Source organism: Garra rufa, chromosome 21, assembly GCF_049309525.1.
Source record: "Garra rufa chromosome 21, GarRuf1.0, whole genome shotgun sequence".
NCBI classification, from domain to species: Eukaryota; Metazoa; Chordata; class Actinopteri; order Cypriniformes; family Cyprinidae; genus Garra; species Garra rufa.
In genome coordinates, this window is record NC_133381.1 from 35,872,202 (window position 1) to 35,891,623 (window position 19,422).

The 19,422-nt window shown below is 37.1% G+C and overlaps 2 protein-coding genes across 2 annotated transcripts in view; one reads left to right on the forward strand and one right to left on the reverse strand.

The window, feature by feature from the left end:
- fut8a (fucosyltransferase 8a (alpha (1,6) fucosyltransferase)) overlaps nt 1-11,863 on the reverse strand; it is a 124,950-nt gene extending 113,087 nt beyond the window's left edge. The window contains exon 1 of the mRNA XM_073826949.1: nt 11,728-11,863. The gene's annotated coding sequence lies outside the window, so the exon portion shown is untranslated. The remainder of the gene's footprint in view (nt 1-11,727) is intronic.
- Nucleotides 11,864-13,565: 1,702 nt separating this feature from the next.
- dnal1 (dynein, axonemal, light chain 1) lies at nt 13,566-17,486 on the forward strand. The gene is made up of 8 exons (XM_073827386.1): nt 13,566-13,638; nt 14,113-14,151; nt 14,296-14,405; nt 14,520-14,575; nt 14,667-14,722; nt 14,808-14,934; nt 15,028-15,168; nt 16,367-17,486. Exons 1-8 carry the CDS (start codon nt 13,636-13,638, stop codon nt 16,414-16,416), a joined length of 582 nt encoding a protein of 193 aa, XP_073683487.1. The 5' UTR covers nt 13,566-13,635; the 3' UTR covers nt 16,417-17,486.
- Nucleotides 17,487-19,422: the final 1,936 nt, after the last annotated feature.

Genomic DNA, 19,422 nt, shown 5'->3' on the forward strand with positions numbered 1-19,422 from the left:
TTAGGAGCGCTGAAATATTACGGTTTCCCTAGTAACGGCTGTATACAAAGCAGCATTAATATTTTTATTCAATGACATCATTGCCTTTTGAAGTTTAATCCAGCCCTATCGCGATTCTCGTCTTTCCGTCATCAACTGTAAGACCCCTTAATATTATTATTAAGATTTTTCTTTTACTATTTAACATATTTAAAAATTTTAATGGCCTTAAATTTGATACAACTAAATTGAGGAGTTTTTAAGGACCTCAGAAGCCCTGTACTTTATGATAGCCCGTCGGGCAGTCCGGTCAAACATTTTGGTTGCCCGACTGGAAAACACAATAGCCCCGGGACGTAGGGCTAGCGATTTTGCGAGCCCTGTTTTGTTCTATTCACTCCTGTGTTATAACCTCATGGTTATAAGACCAATGACCAAAGTCCTCTTCAGGGTTGAGCGATAAGGTCGAACCAATGGCAGGTGCCACTGATCATGTGCATGTGTTCTCGTGCCTTGTTTGGTTAACTATTATTTCTGTGATTCTTGTAAGAATCAGTTAGAATGGGTTGATAACTATAATTATCAACCCATCACAGCATGCCATTGTTTTCCAGCAAATGTGTTTATGAATTTATTGCTGTCATGGAGTTCAATTATAGCTTACTGAATAATTTGACTCTATGGTTGCAAATTAAAAATGTAATATAGTTGTTTTGTAAAGAAAATTTTGAATGGAAATGATGGGCTATTGACAGAATGTCTATACTGTAAATCAACATCAAGATTATTGGTTCAAATTTGCATTTAGCATATTCATAAGGAAAATTCCATTCCTGAAGTCATTCTAATATTTTAAGTGGTTTTAATTAAAAAATGACCAGATGGTGAAACTGTCTGGAGATTGTACATAAGAAAAAACTCTCAAAGGCTAAAAAAAATGGCAAACAGATTTTGGGATTTTTCTATATATATTTTTTAATTTTGTATATTTATTCATTTTATTACATTATTACACATTAACATTTGTGTGCCAAATCAAAGTGAGTGTGGGTTAACCACACAAAACTGTTTGTACAACTGCAATCTGTTAAAATAATTTGGAAAACATTTGGAAAACACTGCATGCCAAATCAAAGTCAGTAAAAAAAAATCGATTGTTTTTTTTTTTTTTTTGTAGTTTGGCCTGTGAAAATATCAACAGAACAAGTATAAAGCTGAACTACTGGTACTACTGAGTCTTGTGACAATGCCTGGCTCATTACTGTGTTTGTAATCTAGATGGATTAAGCTTATTTCTGTTTTGTTGTCAGTACTCCTCTGGCCAGTTACACAAATCTCTTGACTAGCCAGGAAAGCGAATATTTAACAAAAGCATTAGGGGCATATAACCAGCAATATAATTTAACATCATCATTCATCAATGTACGCTTTAATAAAATAAAGAGTCCTGCTGAACAATACAGTAAAATCAATGTCCACTAAATCTTATAACATATTCCGCTTGTGAAACCACAGCATGTTGTAGCTGGCATGAGCGGCAATCCAACTCTTGATCCCAATTAAGACAACCTGTGCCTTTTCAACACAAAAGGGCTTGCCACAACTCTATGAGGATTAGCGAAAAATTAAGTCGACAAATCCACTGATCAGATTATCTCTCCGAACAGGATCTTCTCTGCCTTACACGCCTCTCGCTGGCAAAGGCTAATGCTACTCCATGGTGTCTAAACTGTAGTCGATAACCTGGCTCAAAGATGCTGCTCTGCAAGCAGTCGATTTCAAAGCGAATGAAAGAAGAAGAGCCGAAGAAGGAAATAGACATTGCAACTGAGAGATGAAAAGAGTGAAAGGGAGGTTAAAGAAAGGGCACTGTTACCAAACAATTCGTCACCTGCACGTTAAGGAAAAAAGGATGCTAGCTCAACCCTTTTACTGTTTGCCAGGCTGTACGTTTTCTGCACTGCTCAAAAAGACTGATGTGAAGAAAAGGACAAAACCCAGAATGTGACATATCTCTGCTCAGCACCCTTTCTGTCTTTCTGTCATCAGTGTCACATGAGGTTTGCTCCTCTGGCTTTGTACCAAATTAGCATTCGACTCATCCTCTGCCCTGTGCTGCACTACTGAAAACCACCGGCAGCAGATAAACACTGCGATCATAGCCCTTCTGAGTGTAGAGATTTAAACTTCAAATGGCCAGCGGTTACTTGGCCTTGCCTTGGAATAGTTTTTCAGGAATAACTGATGCGTGGAGATAAAACTGCAAGTAGCATGCTGGCATGCAAACTGGCGCATGTGAAGTATAGCAATACGAAAATGCTCCATCTGAAGATTTGGATGACAACCTGAGTTGGCTTTCTGGCTTAAACCCAGTTGCGGTTTGCTGCCGTTTTTATTCTGTGTAGGTGGCAGAGCCCACCTGAGCCAAACCCCCGGGCTAACAACTCTTCTCGATGGGTGAGGGGCAGCTTGGATTCTGGCCAAAAGGTATAGCCGAGATTTCCACACAAAACCAACAACGACCAACAACTTAAGTGTTCAATTCAGCTTATGCAAACAGCAATGGAGAGAAGCAAATATTTTACTAGTGCTCCGAGTGCTAAGGTTCAAACAGGTAGGTCTGCCAGGGTCTCATCAAGCATTCCCTCTAATAATCCATAGCACACTTTCACAACTGAGGAGTGGGGAAGCCATTTTCAGAAGGCAGAAATGACAGATTGGGGAAGAGACAAACAGATAGCAAGAGAGAGGGGGCAGATTGGGACTTACAAAAGCACACTCAATTTGCATCCCGTGAGGTTTGGACCATCTTTTTTCTTTACATGAGACAGAAAGTGATTGTTGAGTTGGAAAGGCATACTGTATAAACCAAGTGATGGTATGGTAGCATTATCCGCTATGCCTCTTGCAACTGATAGGCTGTATCATGAACTCCAAGAGTTTATATGCTTGAAAGGTTAAAGATATCAATCAGCACAAGGTGAAATCCAATCATGCCAAACCTTCTGAATCCTCTTAGTATGACAATCCCCCACCTCTATTTCGTACATAAAGGGGATAACAACACGCTTACATACAGACCGACTCGGACAATCATCAATCACACCGGTGCTTGTGCTTAACTCTTTTCAACCTGATAACTCCTGAGAGCTGGCACTTAGTGGATGAGATGCCCCAACCCTGCAAATCGGGTTTGTTTCATAACATTCCAATAGACATCTTGTCTGCCCCCTGATCCTACCTCTGTTGCTTTTCATGCAGATCTCCATCCATCGTTGTGAGCACCGCAGAGATCCTTAATTGTCCCAGAGAAGCCGTTAGCAATCCACAAGGCATTAGGGATGCTATTGAGCATGCTCCAGTTAAGCTGAGACAGCAGTCTCACTTGGGTCAGTGCTGAGCAATGCAGACTACAGGACTAGATGTCTCAAAAATGCTTCCATCATCTTTACTTCAGACATGAGTCCCCTGGGTATTCAGCCTTGAGCTTATTTGGATGAGACTAGTTTTTCCTTGAGAAGGTCAGGTAAATTTATATTTCTGCAGATGTGCTTTCTCTAATCCCATCTAAATCAGACATATCTGTTTTTTTGTTTCCTTACACGGTCTCAGTGAAACTTGCACTGCAAATTATCTAATACTTTAGCACAAACTTCGTGATCTTCTAAGAAATTGTTATCCTACCCAGACAGTAGTGTCTGTGATTGTGGCATATTATTTTTTTCGAAATGATTCTTCTCATTTATTCCTCCTCACTCTGCTATCTATTGCACTTTCATTATGGATTTCCCAACTTTTTGAGTAACGAAACAGCTGTTGGTTCAAATAATTTGATGTATTAGATCTAAAAAGAAAACTAAATCTTGATTATTCAAATAGGTTTTATGATGAAACCCGCCACATCCAGACAACAGACACTCCCATCTGGGTAAAGATGTCAGTCCTATTCAAATCAGTACTCTGCTACTTACTGTAACTCAAACATCGTTTGGAAATCCCATCCCAATCAAAAGTAGTATTTACTGAACCTTTGACTTACTGTTCTGGGTTTCTCACACCTCTCCTCTATCTCCCTTGAGCTGATGCGTGTGCCAGAGGGTGTGTCGAAGTCAACTCTGACGGGGCAAGTTTTGCTGGCACAGATGACGAAGCAAGATGAATGAAGGTGTGTAGAAGGAACCAAATACATTACATTCTCTTGTAATTCTGACAGTCATAGAGCAAGGACCTGGTGAAAAAGTACCTGGCTACTGTTCAAGACGGTTACGGTCTATTTCTGTTCCTTTTTTTCCCCCTTTTTCCAAATTAAAGTAACCTTGGCCTCATTGTCTGTAAGTAGCTCAAGCAGAGGACACAATTATTGTGCAAATTGCGTGCCTCTGGGTTCCCAACTCTAAACAAGGGTCTCAGTTCAGTTTGTTGTGGACTATTTACCCTATGTTCTGAAAGAGTCAACCAACTGCCTTTGCAGATGTGCATTTGGCACAATCGCTCACGTTCATCTGTCTGCTACGGCAAGGGCACGGGGAACTCTGTGAAAAAAGCGGTGTCATGTGCAACAAATTTTCCTTGGTTTAAACGAAGCCCTGCGGTGGGTAAACATTAACTATGATGTGTGCAAATGCACGGCTTCCAGGGCAAATATTCTCGTTTTAATCGTTCAGACCATATGTTTGTGCAAAAACATGTCATTTTTCTGCAGGGGTCAAACAAGGTCTGCGGTTGGTGTAATCCTGACCCTTCCTCTCCTCGTGTGTGGGCGATGGCGGAGCAGTTCCCCTGCAGCTGCCAGAGCGATGCTCCACATTGCAGTGTGGTATTTATAGCCGATGAAACAGCTCCCTGTCGTTGGCCACTGTCAAGTCTGATGGGTGCAAAAGCAGTCAGCCAAGAACCTACCAGCAAAACACACAAGCATGCACACACACATACATACAGACTTTTACATCTCCAAAGGGCTCTGAAGAATGACTCACGGTCTTCCTTGTCCTGGGAAAGAGAGAGTTAGTAAAGACAACATCTGGGTCGTTCTTTCTTGCTGCCCACTGCCGCAGAACTAGAATGGGGAAAGAGTGAGTGCAAATGCTCATCGTGTGGAAAGCTACATGGTCTGCCATTAGGATCCCTGCCAGAGATTTCATCCATGTGATTATCCCACCCCACCGCGGCTACTCGCTTCATCATCCATCTCATGCAAACACACACACCTGCACTTGTACACGCTAGTCCCCGCCGCCCAATCCCACACCTCTCAGCCGTTCCAATCAAAACCTATTGGGAGAGACTTTCCATCTCCTGCTCAGAGAGGCAAACTACACTATCATTAAAACTGATCAGAACCTCTTTATCCCCGCCCACTGCCCACATTGCTATGGAAACTCAGCCAAGAGTAGTCACCTGATATTGGCAGAATAGAAGAGATGAGCATGGGGAGCGGGGGAGGGGAATGAGATTCCCTTTGCTCCTGTCTGATCCGTGATTTTGAGCTTTATTACAGCCCCCATCCTGACCTTCACTTCACAGCACGGGGCAAATGTATGTTAAGAAAGTAGCAAAGCCCTGCACTCTATTACTCCTCCATTCAATCTCAATAAAACGAGCATAAACCAGAACGTCTTTTCCTGGGTTAATAATTCTTCTTCATAATTCACCCCAGGAGACAATTATCTATTGAGGGCATTATTAGATTTCTCAGTTCATTACTCAAATATGACAAATGTGACAAGACAGACATGCACACAATGGATTTCCGCTAGGCAAAGTGTGCTGTTACATGATCATGTGACTATTGCAACATGTGCAGCCACCACATCAGTGTCATTAATTCAAATAACACAAAACAAAACCTTAATGTGCAAAGGTAGCACTGGATCACGTGGGAACGTGAAGCTACATATTATGGAAATCCCATAACCATATTATGTTTTCAAGGTAATGCATCACAACCATAATTGTGTGAGCAGAGTGAGTCACTGCAAAACGTGGAGAAGAACTCCAGAGACTCCAGGGGCCTATGACAAATTATTGCATATTTATCGTTCATTTGTGAGAGTTGTGATTGACCAGAGAGAACTAAGATTAAAAGCAAACTTTCAACAAGAGAGATGATTACACAATACTAAAAACTTACATAGTGTAAAAGTTAATAAGATACTGGAGTAAAGATAAACTTCACTGACGGTTAACTTGAACAAGATAAGGCCACATCACACCCTTACATATGAACTTAACAGCCAATTTCCTTTGTCTAAATGTGACCCTGGACCATTAAACTAGTCTTGAGTAGCATGGGTATATTTGTAGCAAAAGCCAAAAATACATTGTATGGGTCAAGATTATTGTTTTTTCTTTTATGCCAAAAATCATTAGGATATTATGTTCCATTTTGTAAATTTCTTACCGTCACTATATCAAAATTAATTTTTTTATTATTAATATGCATTGCTAAAAACTTAATTTGGACAACTTTAAAGGTCTCAGTTTTTAGATTTTTTTCCACACCCTCAGATTCCAGATTTTCAAATAGTTGTATTATGACCAATGGAAAATGGAAATAAAAAGCTTATTTATTCAGCTTTCAGATAATGTATAAATCTTAATTTGAAAAAATTTACCCTTATGACTGGTTTTGTGGTCCAGGGTCACAAATATTAAAAAAAAATGTGAATGGATGCATTCATTGCTCTCTTTAAAACTGGTATATATTCAAAGAAGAGCAATCTGAAACCCATAACATTTCTTAAGTCGGTGAAGCTTAGTGTAGACCTTTACATTAGATTACATAATACAGCTGATTTGGTCGGATTAAAATAATTTAGATGTTACCAATCTATTTGTGGATTTGTTTTAGAGTAATTCCCTGAAAAAGGCCTCTAGCTAAATGCACCGCCCCTTAGGGAAGTTACAGGCACTGCCATTGGCTAAGACAGCTCTAAGGACCCTGGCAAGTAAACATAGCAGAGGAGTGTCGAATTCATTCTCTCAGTTTGTCTGACTACACTGTAAAAAGTGAAACGTGAAAGAGTGACTCCTACCTGACCCGTGAAAATGAATTCTGTTGGTCTAATCTAATATAGCCAGGCTGATTCAGTCAATATTTGTTAAAGACTTCTCCGGTTACCTGACAAACATATCGTTCAGTTTACAGTGGAAAAGTGCTAGTCTGAAACTTGGCATTTATGCTAATATGCAGTATTTACATAGATGTATTAAATAAAGTGTTACTTAACATACTGTTGTATTCTTTGCTGCTCTAAGGTCAAATGCGATGCTAATCAACTGATCCAGGACAGATTCATAAAACAGTTTGATGACCATTTGGCTTTAGAGGAGAAACATCACATCATCTCTATCCAGAAACCTAACTAGAGGTCGACCGATATATCGTCCGGCCGATATATCGGGCCGATATTTGCTATTTTTTAATATATCGGCATCGGCCGATTTCCGTGTTTAGTAGCGCCGATTTAAAGTCAGGCACGTCTGCGGGCAGCCCCGTGTTATTGGTGCGGTGGAGCGCTGCTGTGAAGGACCCCAAGCCAAAACTTTTGTAAGATTCAATAACAGTTCTGAGAGATAAAGGTAAGGCTTAAATTCTAATATTTCTAAGTCCCATGGCCATATATGTACTATATATTACTAGTAAACTATGAAGTGTTGCTTTCAGTTAGTGAAAGAAAATCATAGAACCGTCGGGAACTGGCATAATGCTACGGCTAGTTAAAGGTTTTCTTACTTGCAGTTAAGTTTAAAGACCGAGTCGGAGAATTTCACTCTGTGCGTGGGGTGAAGAAGGCTCTCACAAACAATGCAGCTTTATGATACTCCGCCTCGCTCGGAGACAGTGATGCACAGAGGGTGGTTATATCCACGGGTCGGGTAATAATAAAATGCATTCTAATTACTTGTGGGTGGGTCGCGCGTGGATGAGATAAATCAATAATGATGTAAACATTAACTACATTTTCTAAAATCTGAACCTGAGTTATGTGGTCACGACCGTGGCGCCAGCTTTCTTTTAAATATATTTTGATGATTGCCCCTGATGCTCCCGCACCGCACCGTCTTCTCCGTCACCTCAGATACTGCGAATTTATACATACAGTATATGGTCACGTCCAGATGTCAGTAAACGTTATTTTTTTCAGCATGGATTTGGCTTAAAAGCACGAGTGATTAAGCCTATATAAGTGTGCAGCGATGGGAAAATCAGCTGTTAAAATGAACCATCCATTCATCATATCATCATACAAAACTAAGAATTAAAATAATTGTAATAGGAAGATCGTGTGCGGTTAGATAAATCAGAGAAAAAAAATATAGGTTGCGGGTGGGTGGCAGGCGGATTACACTATTGCCTGAATTTGCTTTATTTTGTCATCAAAAGTAAGATTTTGCTCTTTCTTGTCATCAAAAGTATTCTGAAACAAGTCACGACTGAGCCGCTGTGCATCTCCATTTAAACAGCGGTGTTTCGTTTAACGTGCGTTTTTAAACGAATCTAGTGAAATGATTCAATTTCTCATTCATAAAGAGAGTCATTTGCTTTATTCAGGAATGAATCAGCTGCTCGAACGAATCAAATGAATGATATGATTCAGTAATTAAATCAGTGTCTTGCCGCCATCTGCTGGCAGGTCCTCTCAGTTATATAAATCGTTTAAAATGTCTGTATTCAAAATTTTATTTAAAACATTAAAGTTTCACATTAATCTCAGCTCTTAAACTTTTATGTCAATGATTAACAGTTTTTATATTATCTGTTTTATATATTTAATACGGTCACACTTTATATTAGGTGGCCTTAATTATTATGTACTTAAAGTACAATGTACGTAATGTGGTCATATTGCATTGCAAAACACTTTTGCTTCTATTAAGGTGGGATATGGGTAAGGTTAGGGGCAGGTTTGGTGGTATGAGTAGGTTTCAGGGTGGGTTAGGGTGTAAGGGTTGGTTCAACAGTGGTAATTACAGAAATTAATTACAAATGTAATTACATATAGGTTTTTAAAAATATATAAATACAATGTAAAAACATGTATGTACACAATAATACACTGTACCAAATTATTAATTTAAATGTAAGTACATAGTTGTTAAGGCCACCTAATGTAAAGTGGGACCTTTAATACTTGGTCAGTTCGATTTGTTTGGTTAACTTTGGTTAAATCTTTTATAATAATACTGTGCAGTGCACAAAATCAAGATCCGAAAGATGGTTCCTTGTGTTCATTGTTCATGATGTTAAGTTTAGAAATGATGTGCATCCACTTATTATTAGTGTGACATTTTAGCATGCAAATAAAGGGAAGAACTTCAAGATATCGGCCCTAAAAATCGGCAGCACATATCGGCCATCGGCTGACCCTGACCTCTAAACATCGGCATCGGCTATAGAAAAACCCATATCGGTCGACCTCTAAACCTAACCCTGTGGAGGTATCAATTATCACGGCAGTTTTAATTATCATTATTTTCAAGTCAAGCGAGATAAGCTGCTTCAATGCAAAAAGCACTATTAAAGATGTACGAATGTAGATGTAATAACACACTTGACTATGAAAGCTCGTTATCGGTGTGCGCCTGGAAGAGCAGGGACTGGGCATTATGGCCGAACATCTGTAGAAGACATTGATTTTACAAGGCTCTTAAGTGAGGCAAATGTTTTCAGTGCATCGATTAAAACAGCAGACGACATGACGGGAGATAAAACCACAAAGTATCTTTGAAAGAGTGAAGCCAAATTGTTACACAATGATAATTAATGCTGCCCATGAAGTTTGTCTAATGGGTGTGATAGGAGTGGATTAAGTAAGGAAAAGCACTGGTGGAGACATATAATCCCTGTGCCCATGATTTCCACATATATGCCTTCTAGGTAGGCAGTTCGCTTTAGCTAATGAGAAATCAAACTGATCCCAGTGCAGCTGAGAAACATAACCTTTGACAGATAGAAGAACAGGGATAAGACTTTGTTAGGAAAAACAGTCATCGTGATAATAATGACTTGTATTGCTGCAATAACAGGCTTTATTGCCTACTTCGTTCTTAAAGGGATAGGGATTCTTAAAGGGATTTTGAAGAATCTACCAGATGATTATTTCCATGTAATTACAATGAATAGTGACCTAGAAGCCTAAAAAGAAATGCAAAAGCACTGCGAAATTCTTAAAAGAAGTCATGATTCCTAAACTATCCACCTTATTCTTTATCACAGAAGTAAGCCAATGGGCAAGACTTCAATTCAATTCAAGTTTATTTGTATAGCGCTTTTCACAATGCAAATCATTGCAAAGCAGCTGTACAGAAAATTTAGGTTTCTACAATATATTTAGTAGCTTACTAGGGATGACTATGTCAAGTTGATGTACATATGGCATAAATGTATGGTTAAATCTGTAAATGACATAATTAAACAGACGATGAACTCTATTAACAGTAATGATTATATGTTGCAATCAAACTCATAGCACAATTTCGTAGTGCTGTATGTTGCTTCCAGTTTTAAGCCACCATAGGGAAATAATGAGAAGAATAACAGCGTTCAATAAACAGTTTGCCCTACAAACCAGTGTGTTCATAATTAAGATAATACATTAAAATAATATGCTAAGACACACCTATTTGCAATATCAAGCAGCAAAACAAGCTGGATGCGAATGAGTCTGGAAGCCAAACCCGTAAAATTTACAAATGGCCGGCACACTCTTACAAGAAAAAGGTGGATTTTCCAAGTTATCTTAAGCCATGCAATTGCTTTTCAGAGAAACAGACTAATGTAAGTATTTCCGTACTTCGTAAATCATTCAGATCTGTTATATTTGGATTAACTGATTCATTGAAAAGATACGACTCAAACCATTTGTTTCATTACAAATATTTACTAACAAGTAATTTCTTCTCTTCTGTACTGAGAGCTAAAGTGGATGCCATGATTTTCAGTGAATAACAACTCACAAAATTGCTAGCTTTTGATTCCAAAACACACTGCATTTATAGAAATAATATTTGAGATGTGTTGACTACTTTTATTATACATTTATTACAGCTCATAGGCTTGAGTTTTTCAGTCCCCATTCACTGTCACTTAATGGAAAGCACATTCTTCAAAATTCCAATGTAAATAAAAAACATGAAGTCAATTGAATTTTATTTTGGGTAAGCTCTTTCTTTAAACATCATAGCTTAGTGTGGCTTCTTCACAAGGGTCCAAAAGTAAACAGACCGATTTCTGCAGCGGCTTCATGTTAACTTGCCTTCTTCCTTTCTCCCACATAAACATGGACACGCTACTGCTGTTGTGATTCCTGCTAGATGTCTGACTAAGATTTCTGGAATTTACGCTGCTGCAGCACTTACACAGCCCATACAAATCATTTATGAATAAGCCGGGTGTATTTGATAACAGATTTGTTTTGCGCTATATGGTGTGGAATTGCGTAAAGTAGGCTTCCTATATTTGGCACTGCTATTCTCATTCCCAATCGCCTTCATCTCTTTCTAGTACATAAACACAATATACAGTGTGCTGTGATCGTGAAACCCACAGAATGACTGTCTGACCAAAGCATTCCTCGCTATCGCGGCGCGAAAACACAATGCGTTTGAGCTGCAAGCCTGACCGTTATTTTTGCCGTTCAGCAGTCGAGGCAGCTAGCAACAGGCCGGGATGGAGCGAACTCGCCGGCGAGAAAAACGTCGTTTTCTCTAACACAATGCGGTCGTATGTAACGGCGACACACTTACCTTGATTTGGCACTGGTGTACTTGTATCTCCACAGCGCGTATGTTTTTCACCAAAGGGATGCTTCACGAGTCGTGGCGGAAACAGGAACTGGGGAGACTGACTGCTGCTGTCTGAATTCTCGCTGCTGGGCTCTTGAGGAGGCTGCTCGGCTGTCACTGGGCTGCACTGCGCATGCGTGTGTCAGATCACCACGATACAAGTGCTCCTCGGCACTGAATACAATTTCTTGGATCTCATTATTCATGCTTTTGCCAGCGTAATGCGACTGATTTTCTTCCTACAAATGTGACAAATAGTCATTTCACTAATGAGGCCGCAGACAAAGCAATTTAAAGCGAGCGATCGTGTGGGATTGTATTAAAAAAGAATAATAAAAAAGCCCACTATTATGCAAATGCAAGACACTCTCGGGGTGGTAAAGATTAATACATATTAAATTTCTAATAAACGTCCAGTCCAACATCAGGCTTGAAAATCTAATGTTCAGTTTCCATTCTGAACATATTATATCGCATTGGACACTGAATTCCTGTTCGCAGTGTTTTTACTGTTTATATAGCATTTTTATACATTTATACTCTGTTTAAGATAGACCACTCTGTATTTTGCTCTCAATAATTGATTTTTGAACTTGTAACTTTTGATTTGATCAGTCATTACAGCAATTGTTCATGTTTACTTATTGATGCAGAATGCTATTATTTTAACATATAAAATAAAGGGCAGTGTTATAAGCCTATTTGGTCTATGAAAGCCCATTTCTACCACATAAGAAAAAACATCATGCTTTGAAAATCATCATGACTGTATGACACAAAAAGTCATAATTCTGAAATAAAAAGTAGCAATTGTGAGATTTAAAGTCATAGTTATGAGATAAAGGTCAAGATTATAGATACTAAGTCATAATTAACAGTTAAAAGTTAAGATGCTGTATCTCATAAATTGACTTTTTGTAGTAAAAGTGTAGTAACCCATGTCTGTTTGTTTTTGGCAGATTGATTACCATTTGTATAGGCTAACCATATTTTACTACAATTTTACTAAGGACACCAAGGTTAAACTATGGTTAGTGTAGCAAAACCAATCTGTGGTTGTCATGGTTTGCTAAATTTATTTATTTAATTAATTGTGCATAGTAAATTTAATAATCTATGTAGTAAAATCATGATTAATAATGATGTAAGGAGTGTCATGATTATGATTTACTTTTCTTTTATTTGGTGGAAATAGGTTCCATATTGGACTGTCATTAAAGGCATGTAGAAGATCGCTGATGTTTAGGTTTCTAGTCATTTGTCATACGCTCTGTTCTGCTCTCTCTCTCTCTCTCTCTCTCTCTCTCACACACACACACACACACACACACACACACACACACACACGCGCGCAGTATGACTGTAATAATTGTTACATCACTCCCACCCAGTGGTTTGACTGTGGAATCACACCATGAAACATGGAGGGTTTAATCTAGAGCCAAATCGTTAGATTTTTATATTATAAAAAGCGAAAATAACACTGCGAGATATGGTTTAGTTAAAGAGACTTTAGTAGGCTATCCTTAAAAGGTCGACAACTGTAAGCAAATTTAGTAAGTGTCATCAGAGAGTAAACGAGATCAAGGAATATCATCCTGTTAAAAACATTGTGAATATAAAACAAAAAATACTGAGAATATTGTAATATTCTTATTTGTTTGTTTGTTATATTTCTTTATCCTAGATCGCTCTCACGGTTCAATTGGCATTTTCTATTTTCTTTCACCATAAGTGATCTTTTCACATGGCAACGTGACCAGTGATGTTTGTGTTGTCACGCGGATGCGCTGCTCGTGCCAGTCGGAAGCATCAATTCGCGCACGCGCTTTGCGTCAGGGCAGTTCCATAGCAACCGTAAAGAACAACATGGTGAGTTCCCATCTTATTTCTGCTTTAAAACACATTATTATGCGATGTTACTGAGTGCAAAATGCATTGTTCTAAATGTTGAAATAAAGAGTTTGTTGTTATATATAAACGAGATCATTATGCAGGCTGGAAAAAATTAAACAAGCTGCATTAGTGGTCATCACTTGTGTTAAGCAGTTTGCAGCAGATAAACATTTAGCCACCTTGCTAGCTGTTAGACACTAGCAAGTTAGGTTTTAAATGGGCCATGTTTTTCTTTTATTAGGTATTTAACAGGCTACAGACAGGCTATAGCGAGGATAGCGAGCTTAGCATCTGTGTTTTTTATATTAATAACATACAGTAGCATATTCGTAGAGATACAGAAAAAATACGTTTTATTTTTAATTTGTTAGGCTCTTACTTGATATTTGTGCAATAAACGTCATCTTACTTTACTGTGAGTGATAACGAGTTTATAATGTTTGTTTTCAGGCAAAAGCAACAACTATTAAAGAGGCCCTGGGGAAATGGGTAAAAAACGTTCATTGTTATTTTAGTTTGTAGATTAACTTTTCCAAGTTTTACCCAATAAACATTACAAGTTAATATGCAGAAATGTGTCAGAAATAATCTTACAACAAATTATCTTTATTGATTTTACTTGGTTGTTTCAAGGAGGAGAAAACAGGCGAAAAAGCGAGCGAGGCCACAGCTGTAAAGCTTTATGGTCAGATTCCTCCCATTGAAAAAATGGACGCATCTCTCTCTAATCTAGTCAACTGCGAGTGAGTCTAAATATACATCTTTAAATTTTAGTCTATTTGCTTATAAACCAACAACAACGTGTCAGATATAATGACTCTCTAATATATCTTCACTGTATGTTCTGTCCTGCCTAGGAGATTATCCTTGTCTACAAACTGTATTGAAAAAATTGCTAACTTGAATGGTCTAAGTAAGTAACGTTACACCCCTTAAATGCTTGACAAATCTGTCAGGTGCATTTGTCATGATTGCTGAAAAGTTTAATTACATTTTTTTCTTAGAGAACCTTAAGATATTGTCCTTGGGCCGGAATAGCATCAAAAACCTTAATGGACTTGTAAGTCAAGAAACAGAACATTAATAATGATAATGTTGAGAAGTAGACATCCACTTCCTTCTTACTGCTCTCCTGTCCCCCACAGGAGGCAGTAGGTGATACTCTGGAGGAGTTGTGGATCTCTTATAACCTCATAGAAAAGCTCAAGGGAATTCACGTCATGAAGAAGCTCAAAGTCTTGTACATGTCTAACAACTTGGTCAAGGAGTGGGGTGAGCAAGGAAGATAGATTACTGAGAGTCCAATAGTAGCTTAGTCATGGCACATCAAGGATGAGCATTTTATGAGGCTGTTTGATCCTTTAGGGGAGTTCCAGAAGCTGGCAGATCTTCTATCACTGGTGGACCTCGTCTTTGTGGGGAACCCATTAGAAGAGAAGCATTCTACAGATGGCAACTGGATAGAGGAAGCTACTAAGAGGCTTCCCAAGCTTAAAAAGCTAGACGGTAAGTAGCATACAGTTGAAGTCAAAGGTTGACATACACCTTGCAGAATCTGCAAAATGTTAATTGTTTTACCAAAGTAAGAGGGGTCTTACAAAATGCATGTTATTTTTTATTTAGTACCGACCTGAATAAGATATTTCACATAAAAGACGTTTACATATAGTCCACAAGAGAAAATAATAACAATAGTAATAATAACATACACTTGATTCTTAATTTTTTTGTGTGTGTTTTTTGTTGTTGTTCATGAGTCCCTTGTTTGTCCTGAACAGTTAAAGTGCCAGCTGTTTTTCAGAAAAATTATTTAGGTCTCACAAATTCTTTGTTTTTTAGCATTTTGGTGTATTTGAATCCTTTCCAACAATAACTATATGATTTTGAGAAAGATTCCAGCTTTTCACACTGAGGACAACTGAGTGACAACTATTACAGAAGGTTCAAACACTCACTGATGCTTCAGAAGGAAACACGATGCATTAAAAGCCAGGAGTGTAAACTTTTGAACAGAATGAAGATGTGTACATTTTTCTTATTTTGCCTAAATATCAAATTTTTTTCATTTAGTACTGCACTTCAGAAGCTACAAAAGATACTTAAATGTTTCCCAGAAGACAAAATAAGTTACATTTACCCTGATCTTCAAATGTAAAAAGTTTTCGACTTGCATCTTCTCTTTATACATCGTTTTCTTTCTGAAGCATCAGTGAGCATTTGAACCTTCTGTAATAGTTGCAGGGTTCAAATACACAAAAATGCTGAAAAGCCAAAGAATTTGTGGGACCTGGAGGATTTTTCTAAAGAGGGCAGTTTAACTGTTCAGGACAAACAAGGGACTCATGAACAACAGCTGTGGATCATTCAGGTAACAACCCAGTATTAAGAATCAAGTGTATGTAAACTTTTAAATGAGGTCATTTTTATAGATTCAACTATTATTTTCTCTTGTGGACTATATATCAACATCTTTTATGTGAAATATCTCATTCAGGTCAGTACTAAATAAAAAATAACATGCATTTTGTATGATGCCTTTTATTTTGGTAAAACAATTAACATTTTGCAGGTTCTGCAAGGTGTATGTAAACATTTGACTTCAACTGTATTTGTCCAATAATTGGACAATTAGTTAAACATGAAAAAAACATTTGTATGGTTGCATAAATGACCCTCTATGATTTCTCATAATTTTCATTTTTAGGAAACCCCGTTATCAAACGAGAAGAGGAGGAGGGCGAAGGAGAGAGTTAATCAAATTTCTTTACATATTCTGAAGTTGGTGCATTTTTACTGTTCAAACACCAGCATTTTAACTATTAGAAGTCTGTGCAATATTTGCATTTTTTATTCAGTTTATTTATATGGAATTAAGCTAAAAAGCTAAATCCATTTTCTTGAGCTTTAACACTATTTGAATAGATTTTAATAGCACACACTTGATGCATTTTGTTAGCTTTAGCACAAGCGGAGATATGCAATCACAATGTGTGGTCACGCAGAAGGACAGATTGGATGGTACTCATTACTTACTTTTACACTGTAAAAAAATGGAAGCATGCCATTGCCAACTTAAAGAACTATTTCTTATTAATCTAACTTATACTTAAAAATGACTATAAATGAAGAATTCTTATGTACACATAACTTGATTCAGTGAAGTAATACCTTTGACTTGAATAACCGGTTCATTTCCATGTTACGACATGAAAAACAAAGGACAAAACTTTTCAGGGAGATCAATAACAGTAACAGTAAACACAAGCCAGTGGCATTAAAGCAACTACAAAACTGAAATGATTGATCAAGTTTGTGACATATAACTGTTTCAGTTAGTGGTGCTATGCTATGTCTCTATTAGGAGGCTACTTTCAAAATTCTCTCTATCTAAAGTTCATTAAAAACTGCAAGACTACATTTTTTAATTAAATGCCTTTTCTAAATAGCATACTTTTTGTAATGAATTTGTTTGGACATAAGCAAAAATCCTAGAATAATAGTTATTCTGTTGTCAAACAGTTTCGTCACTAAGTGTATTGTTAACACATTACAAAGTATGTGTGGTACCCTCAGCAAGTTGCACAATGAAAGCAATTTAACACATTCTAGCATGTCTCCATAGAGTAACTTAAATGTACTGTGGCCAAAAAAAGCACCATAACTAATACTGTAATTAAAAGGTTGTCTGACTTAGTTTCCTGAATTCCTGTTAACAATTTATAAGTGTGATTCCAGTTTTGTATTTACGATTTTAAGCAGGTTTTATTGTTTTTGATTCTTCTACATATTGTTTACTGTGTTTCAGAAGAAAAAAATAAACTATTTTGTCCTCTGCTCAAGTTGTTATTATTGGTTCATTATTATTACCATTGTATTGAATTTGTGGTAATACTTTACAATAATCTCATTTGTTAACATTAGTTAATGCATTAACTAACATGGACTAAGAATGATCAATATATTTTTACATTTATTAGGCCTAACCTTTGTTAAAGTTAGTCAATTAAAATGTTAATGTTAGTTCTTAGCACACTGATTATAAAAAAAAATTCTTGATAGTTTTCTCACCCCCATGTCATCCAAGATGTTCATGTCTGTCTTTCTTTAGTCGCAAAGAAATTAATTTTTTTGAGGAAAACATTCTAGGAATTTTCTCCATATAATGGACCTCAGTGGTGGCCAACGGGTTGAAGGTACAAATTCTATTTTCAGTGCAGCTTCAAAGGGCTCTACACGATCCCAGCCGAGGAATACAGATATTATCTAGTGAAACGATTGGTCATTATCTTTAAAAAAAAAATAAAAATGTATATACTTTTTAACCACAAATGCTCGTTTTGCCCGTTGGCCACCATTAAAGTCCACTATATGGAGAAAAATCCTGGAATGTTTGCGTCAAAAACCTTTCTTTTAGACTGAAAAAAGAAAGAAAGGAACATGGAGGACATGGGGGGTGAATAAATTATCAGGACATTTTCATTCTGGAAATGAACTTCTCTTTTAATGTTAACTGATACAACATTTGATCTTAAAATGTAAATGTTGAAATTAAAATTAACTAAGATTAACAAATTGTTTGTTTGTTAGTTTATGCTGAACTAACACGAAATGTAGTCTTTATTTAGGATAAGCGACGTTTCATAAACAGTAGGGGGCAGTGAAGTTCTTTACAAAGTATAGCTATGCACAATCTTACTTTTTATTAATTACTGCTTTATTTATTACTTATTCATCTGACTTTACCCCCCAGCAGTGAATGACCGATCATACATATTATTGCGTTTTTATTTTTCAGTTCATTACTCAGTTATCATAAACGTTAAATGTCAAAATCTGACATTTGTGAATGTACTTCTTTATTTTAAATATATAACAGCATCATTAAGCGAAAAATAAAATTAAAATATACATGATAAATGATTAATAAAATAAAACATACAAAATAAATCAAGAGTGAAATCAATTTCAGGCTGGTTCTGGTATAACGTATTGAGATGGGCTGTCTACAATTCCTATTGGTTAGGATTCACGTCAATCACGTAGAGCGCCAAAACAACAACTAATCAAAACGGCGTAAATGTCACTGAACGAGGAAGTGTCTGTTGCCTAGGGCTGTTCGATTCCGAAAATTTTGGAATCGATTCCGATTCCGATTCCTGGTTCTGGAATCGATTGGATTCGATTCCAGAATCGATTCCTCAATGTTGCTTCGATTCTTTTTCGATTCTTGTTTTTTAGATTGGAGGAAGCTAATTTCGCAATGTATGCAGGATGTAAAGGTTGTATAAAGTTACCTTCTCATAATATTAAGCTTCATTTGTAAAAAAAAAAAAAAAAAAAAAAAAAAAAAAAAAAAAGGAAGATATATATATATACTATTTTTCTGTAGCTCTGACTGATTTCAAATTGTAATTCGTTGCCCAGGAAATTAGTCATAACCCACAGCTCAGCGGTGGACATGCATTTATTGCATGAATAAAACAAGATGTGACGTGTATAAAATGACAAAACTATACACTGAAACAAAATAAACAGAACTTTAACAACAACACTGATATGAGAGCTCGTGGCGAGAACTGTCAATCAGATGCGCTCTCGGCCACTGCTACGTGCTCTCTGCGTTTTCTTTCAGAGTTATCATTTGGCTGATAGATTAAAAATAGCATTTATTTAAGATGTAAATAAGATCAAGACACGTCATGATCTATTCTGTCGTCTAAATTGTGGACATCATGAGCCAGTTTTCCCGTAAAATAACAT

Bases quoted from the DNA above. Each gene is read 5' to 3' on its own strand.
- dnal1 (XM_073827386.1), top strand. The intron at 14,152-14,295 runs GTAAAAAACGTT...GGTTGTTTCAAG, and splicing joins AAGAGGCCCTGGGGAAATGG to GAGGAGAAAACAGGCGAAAA. The intron at 15,169-16,366 runs GTAAGTAGCATA...TTTCATTTTTAG, and splicing joins CAAGCTTAAAAAGCTAGACG to GAAACCCCGTTATCAAACGA.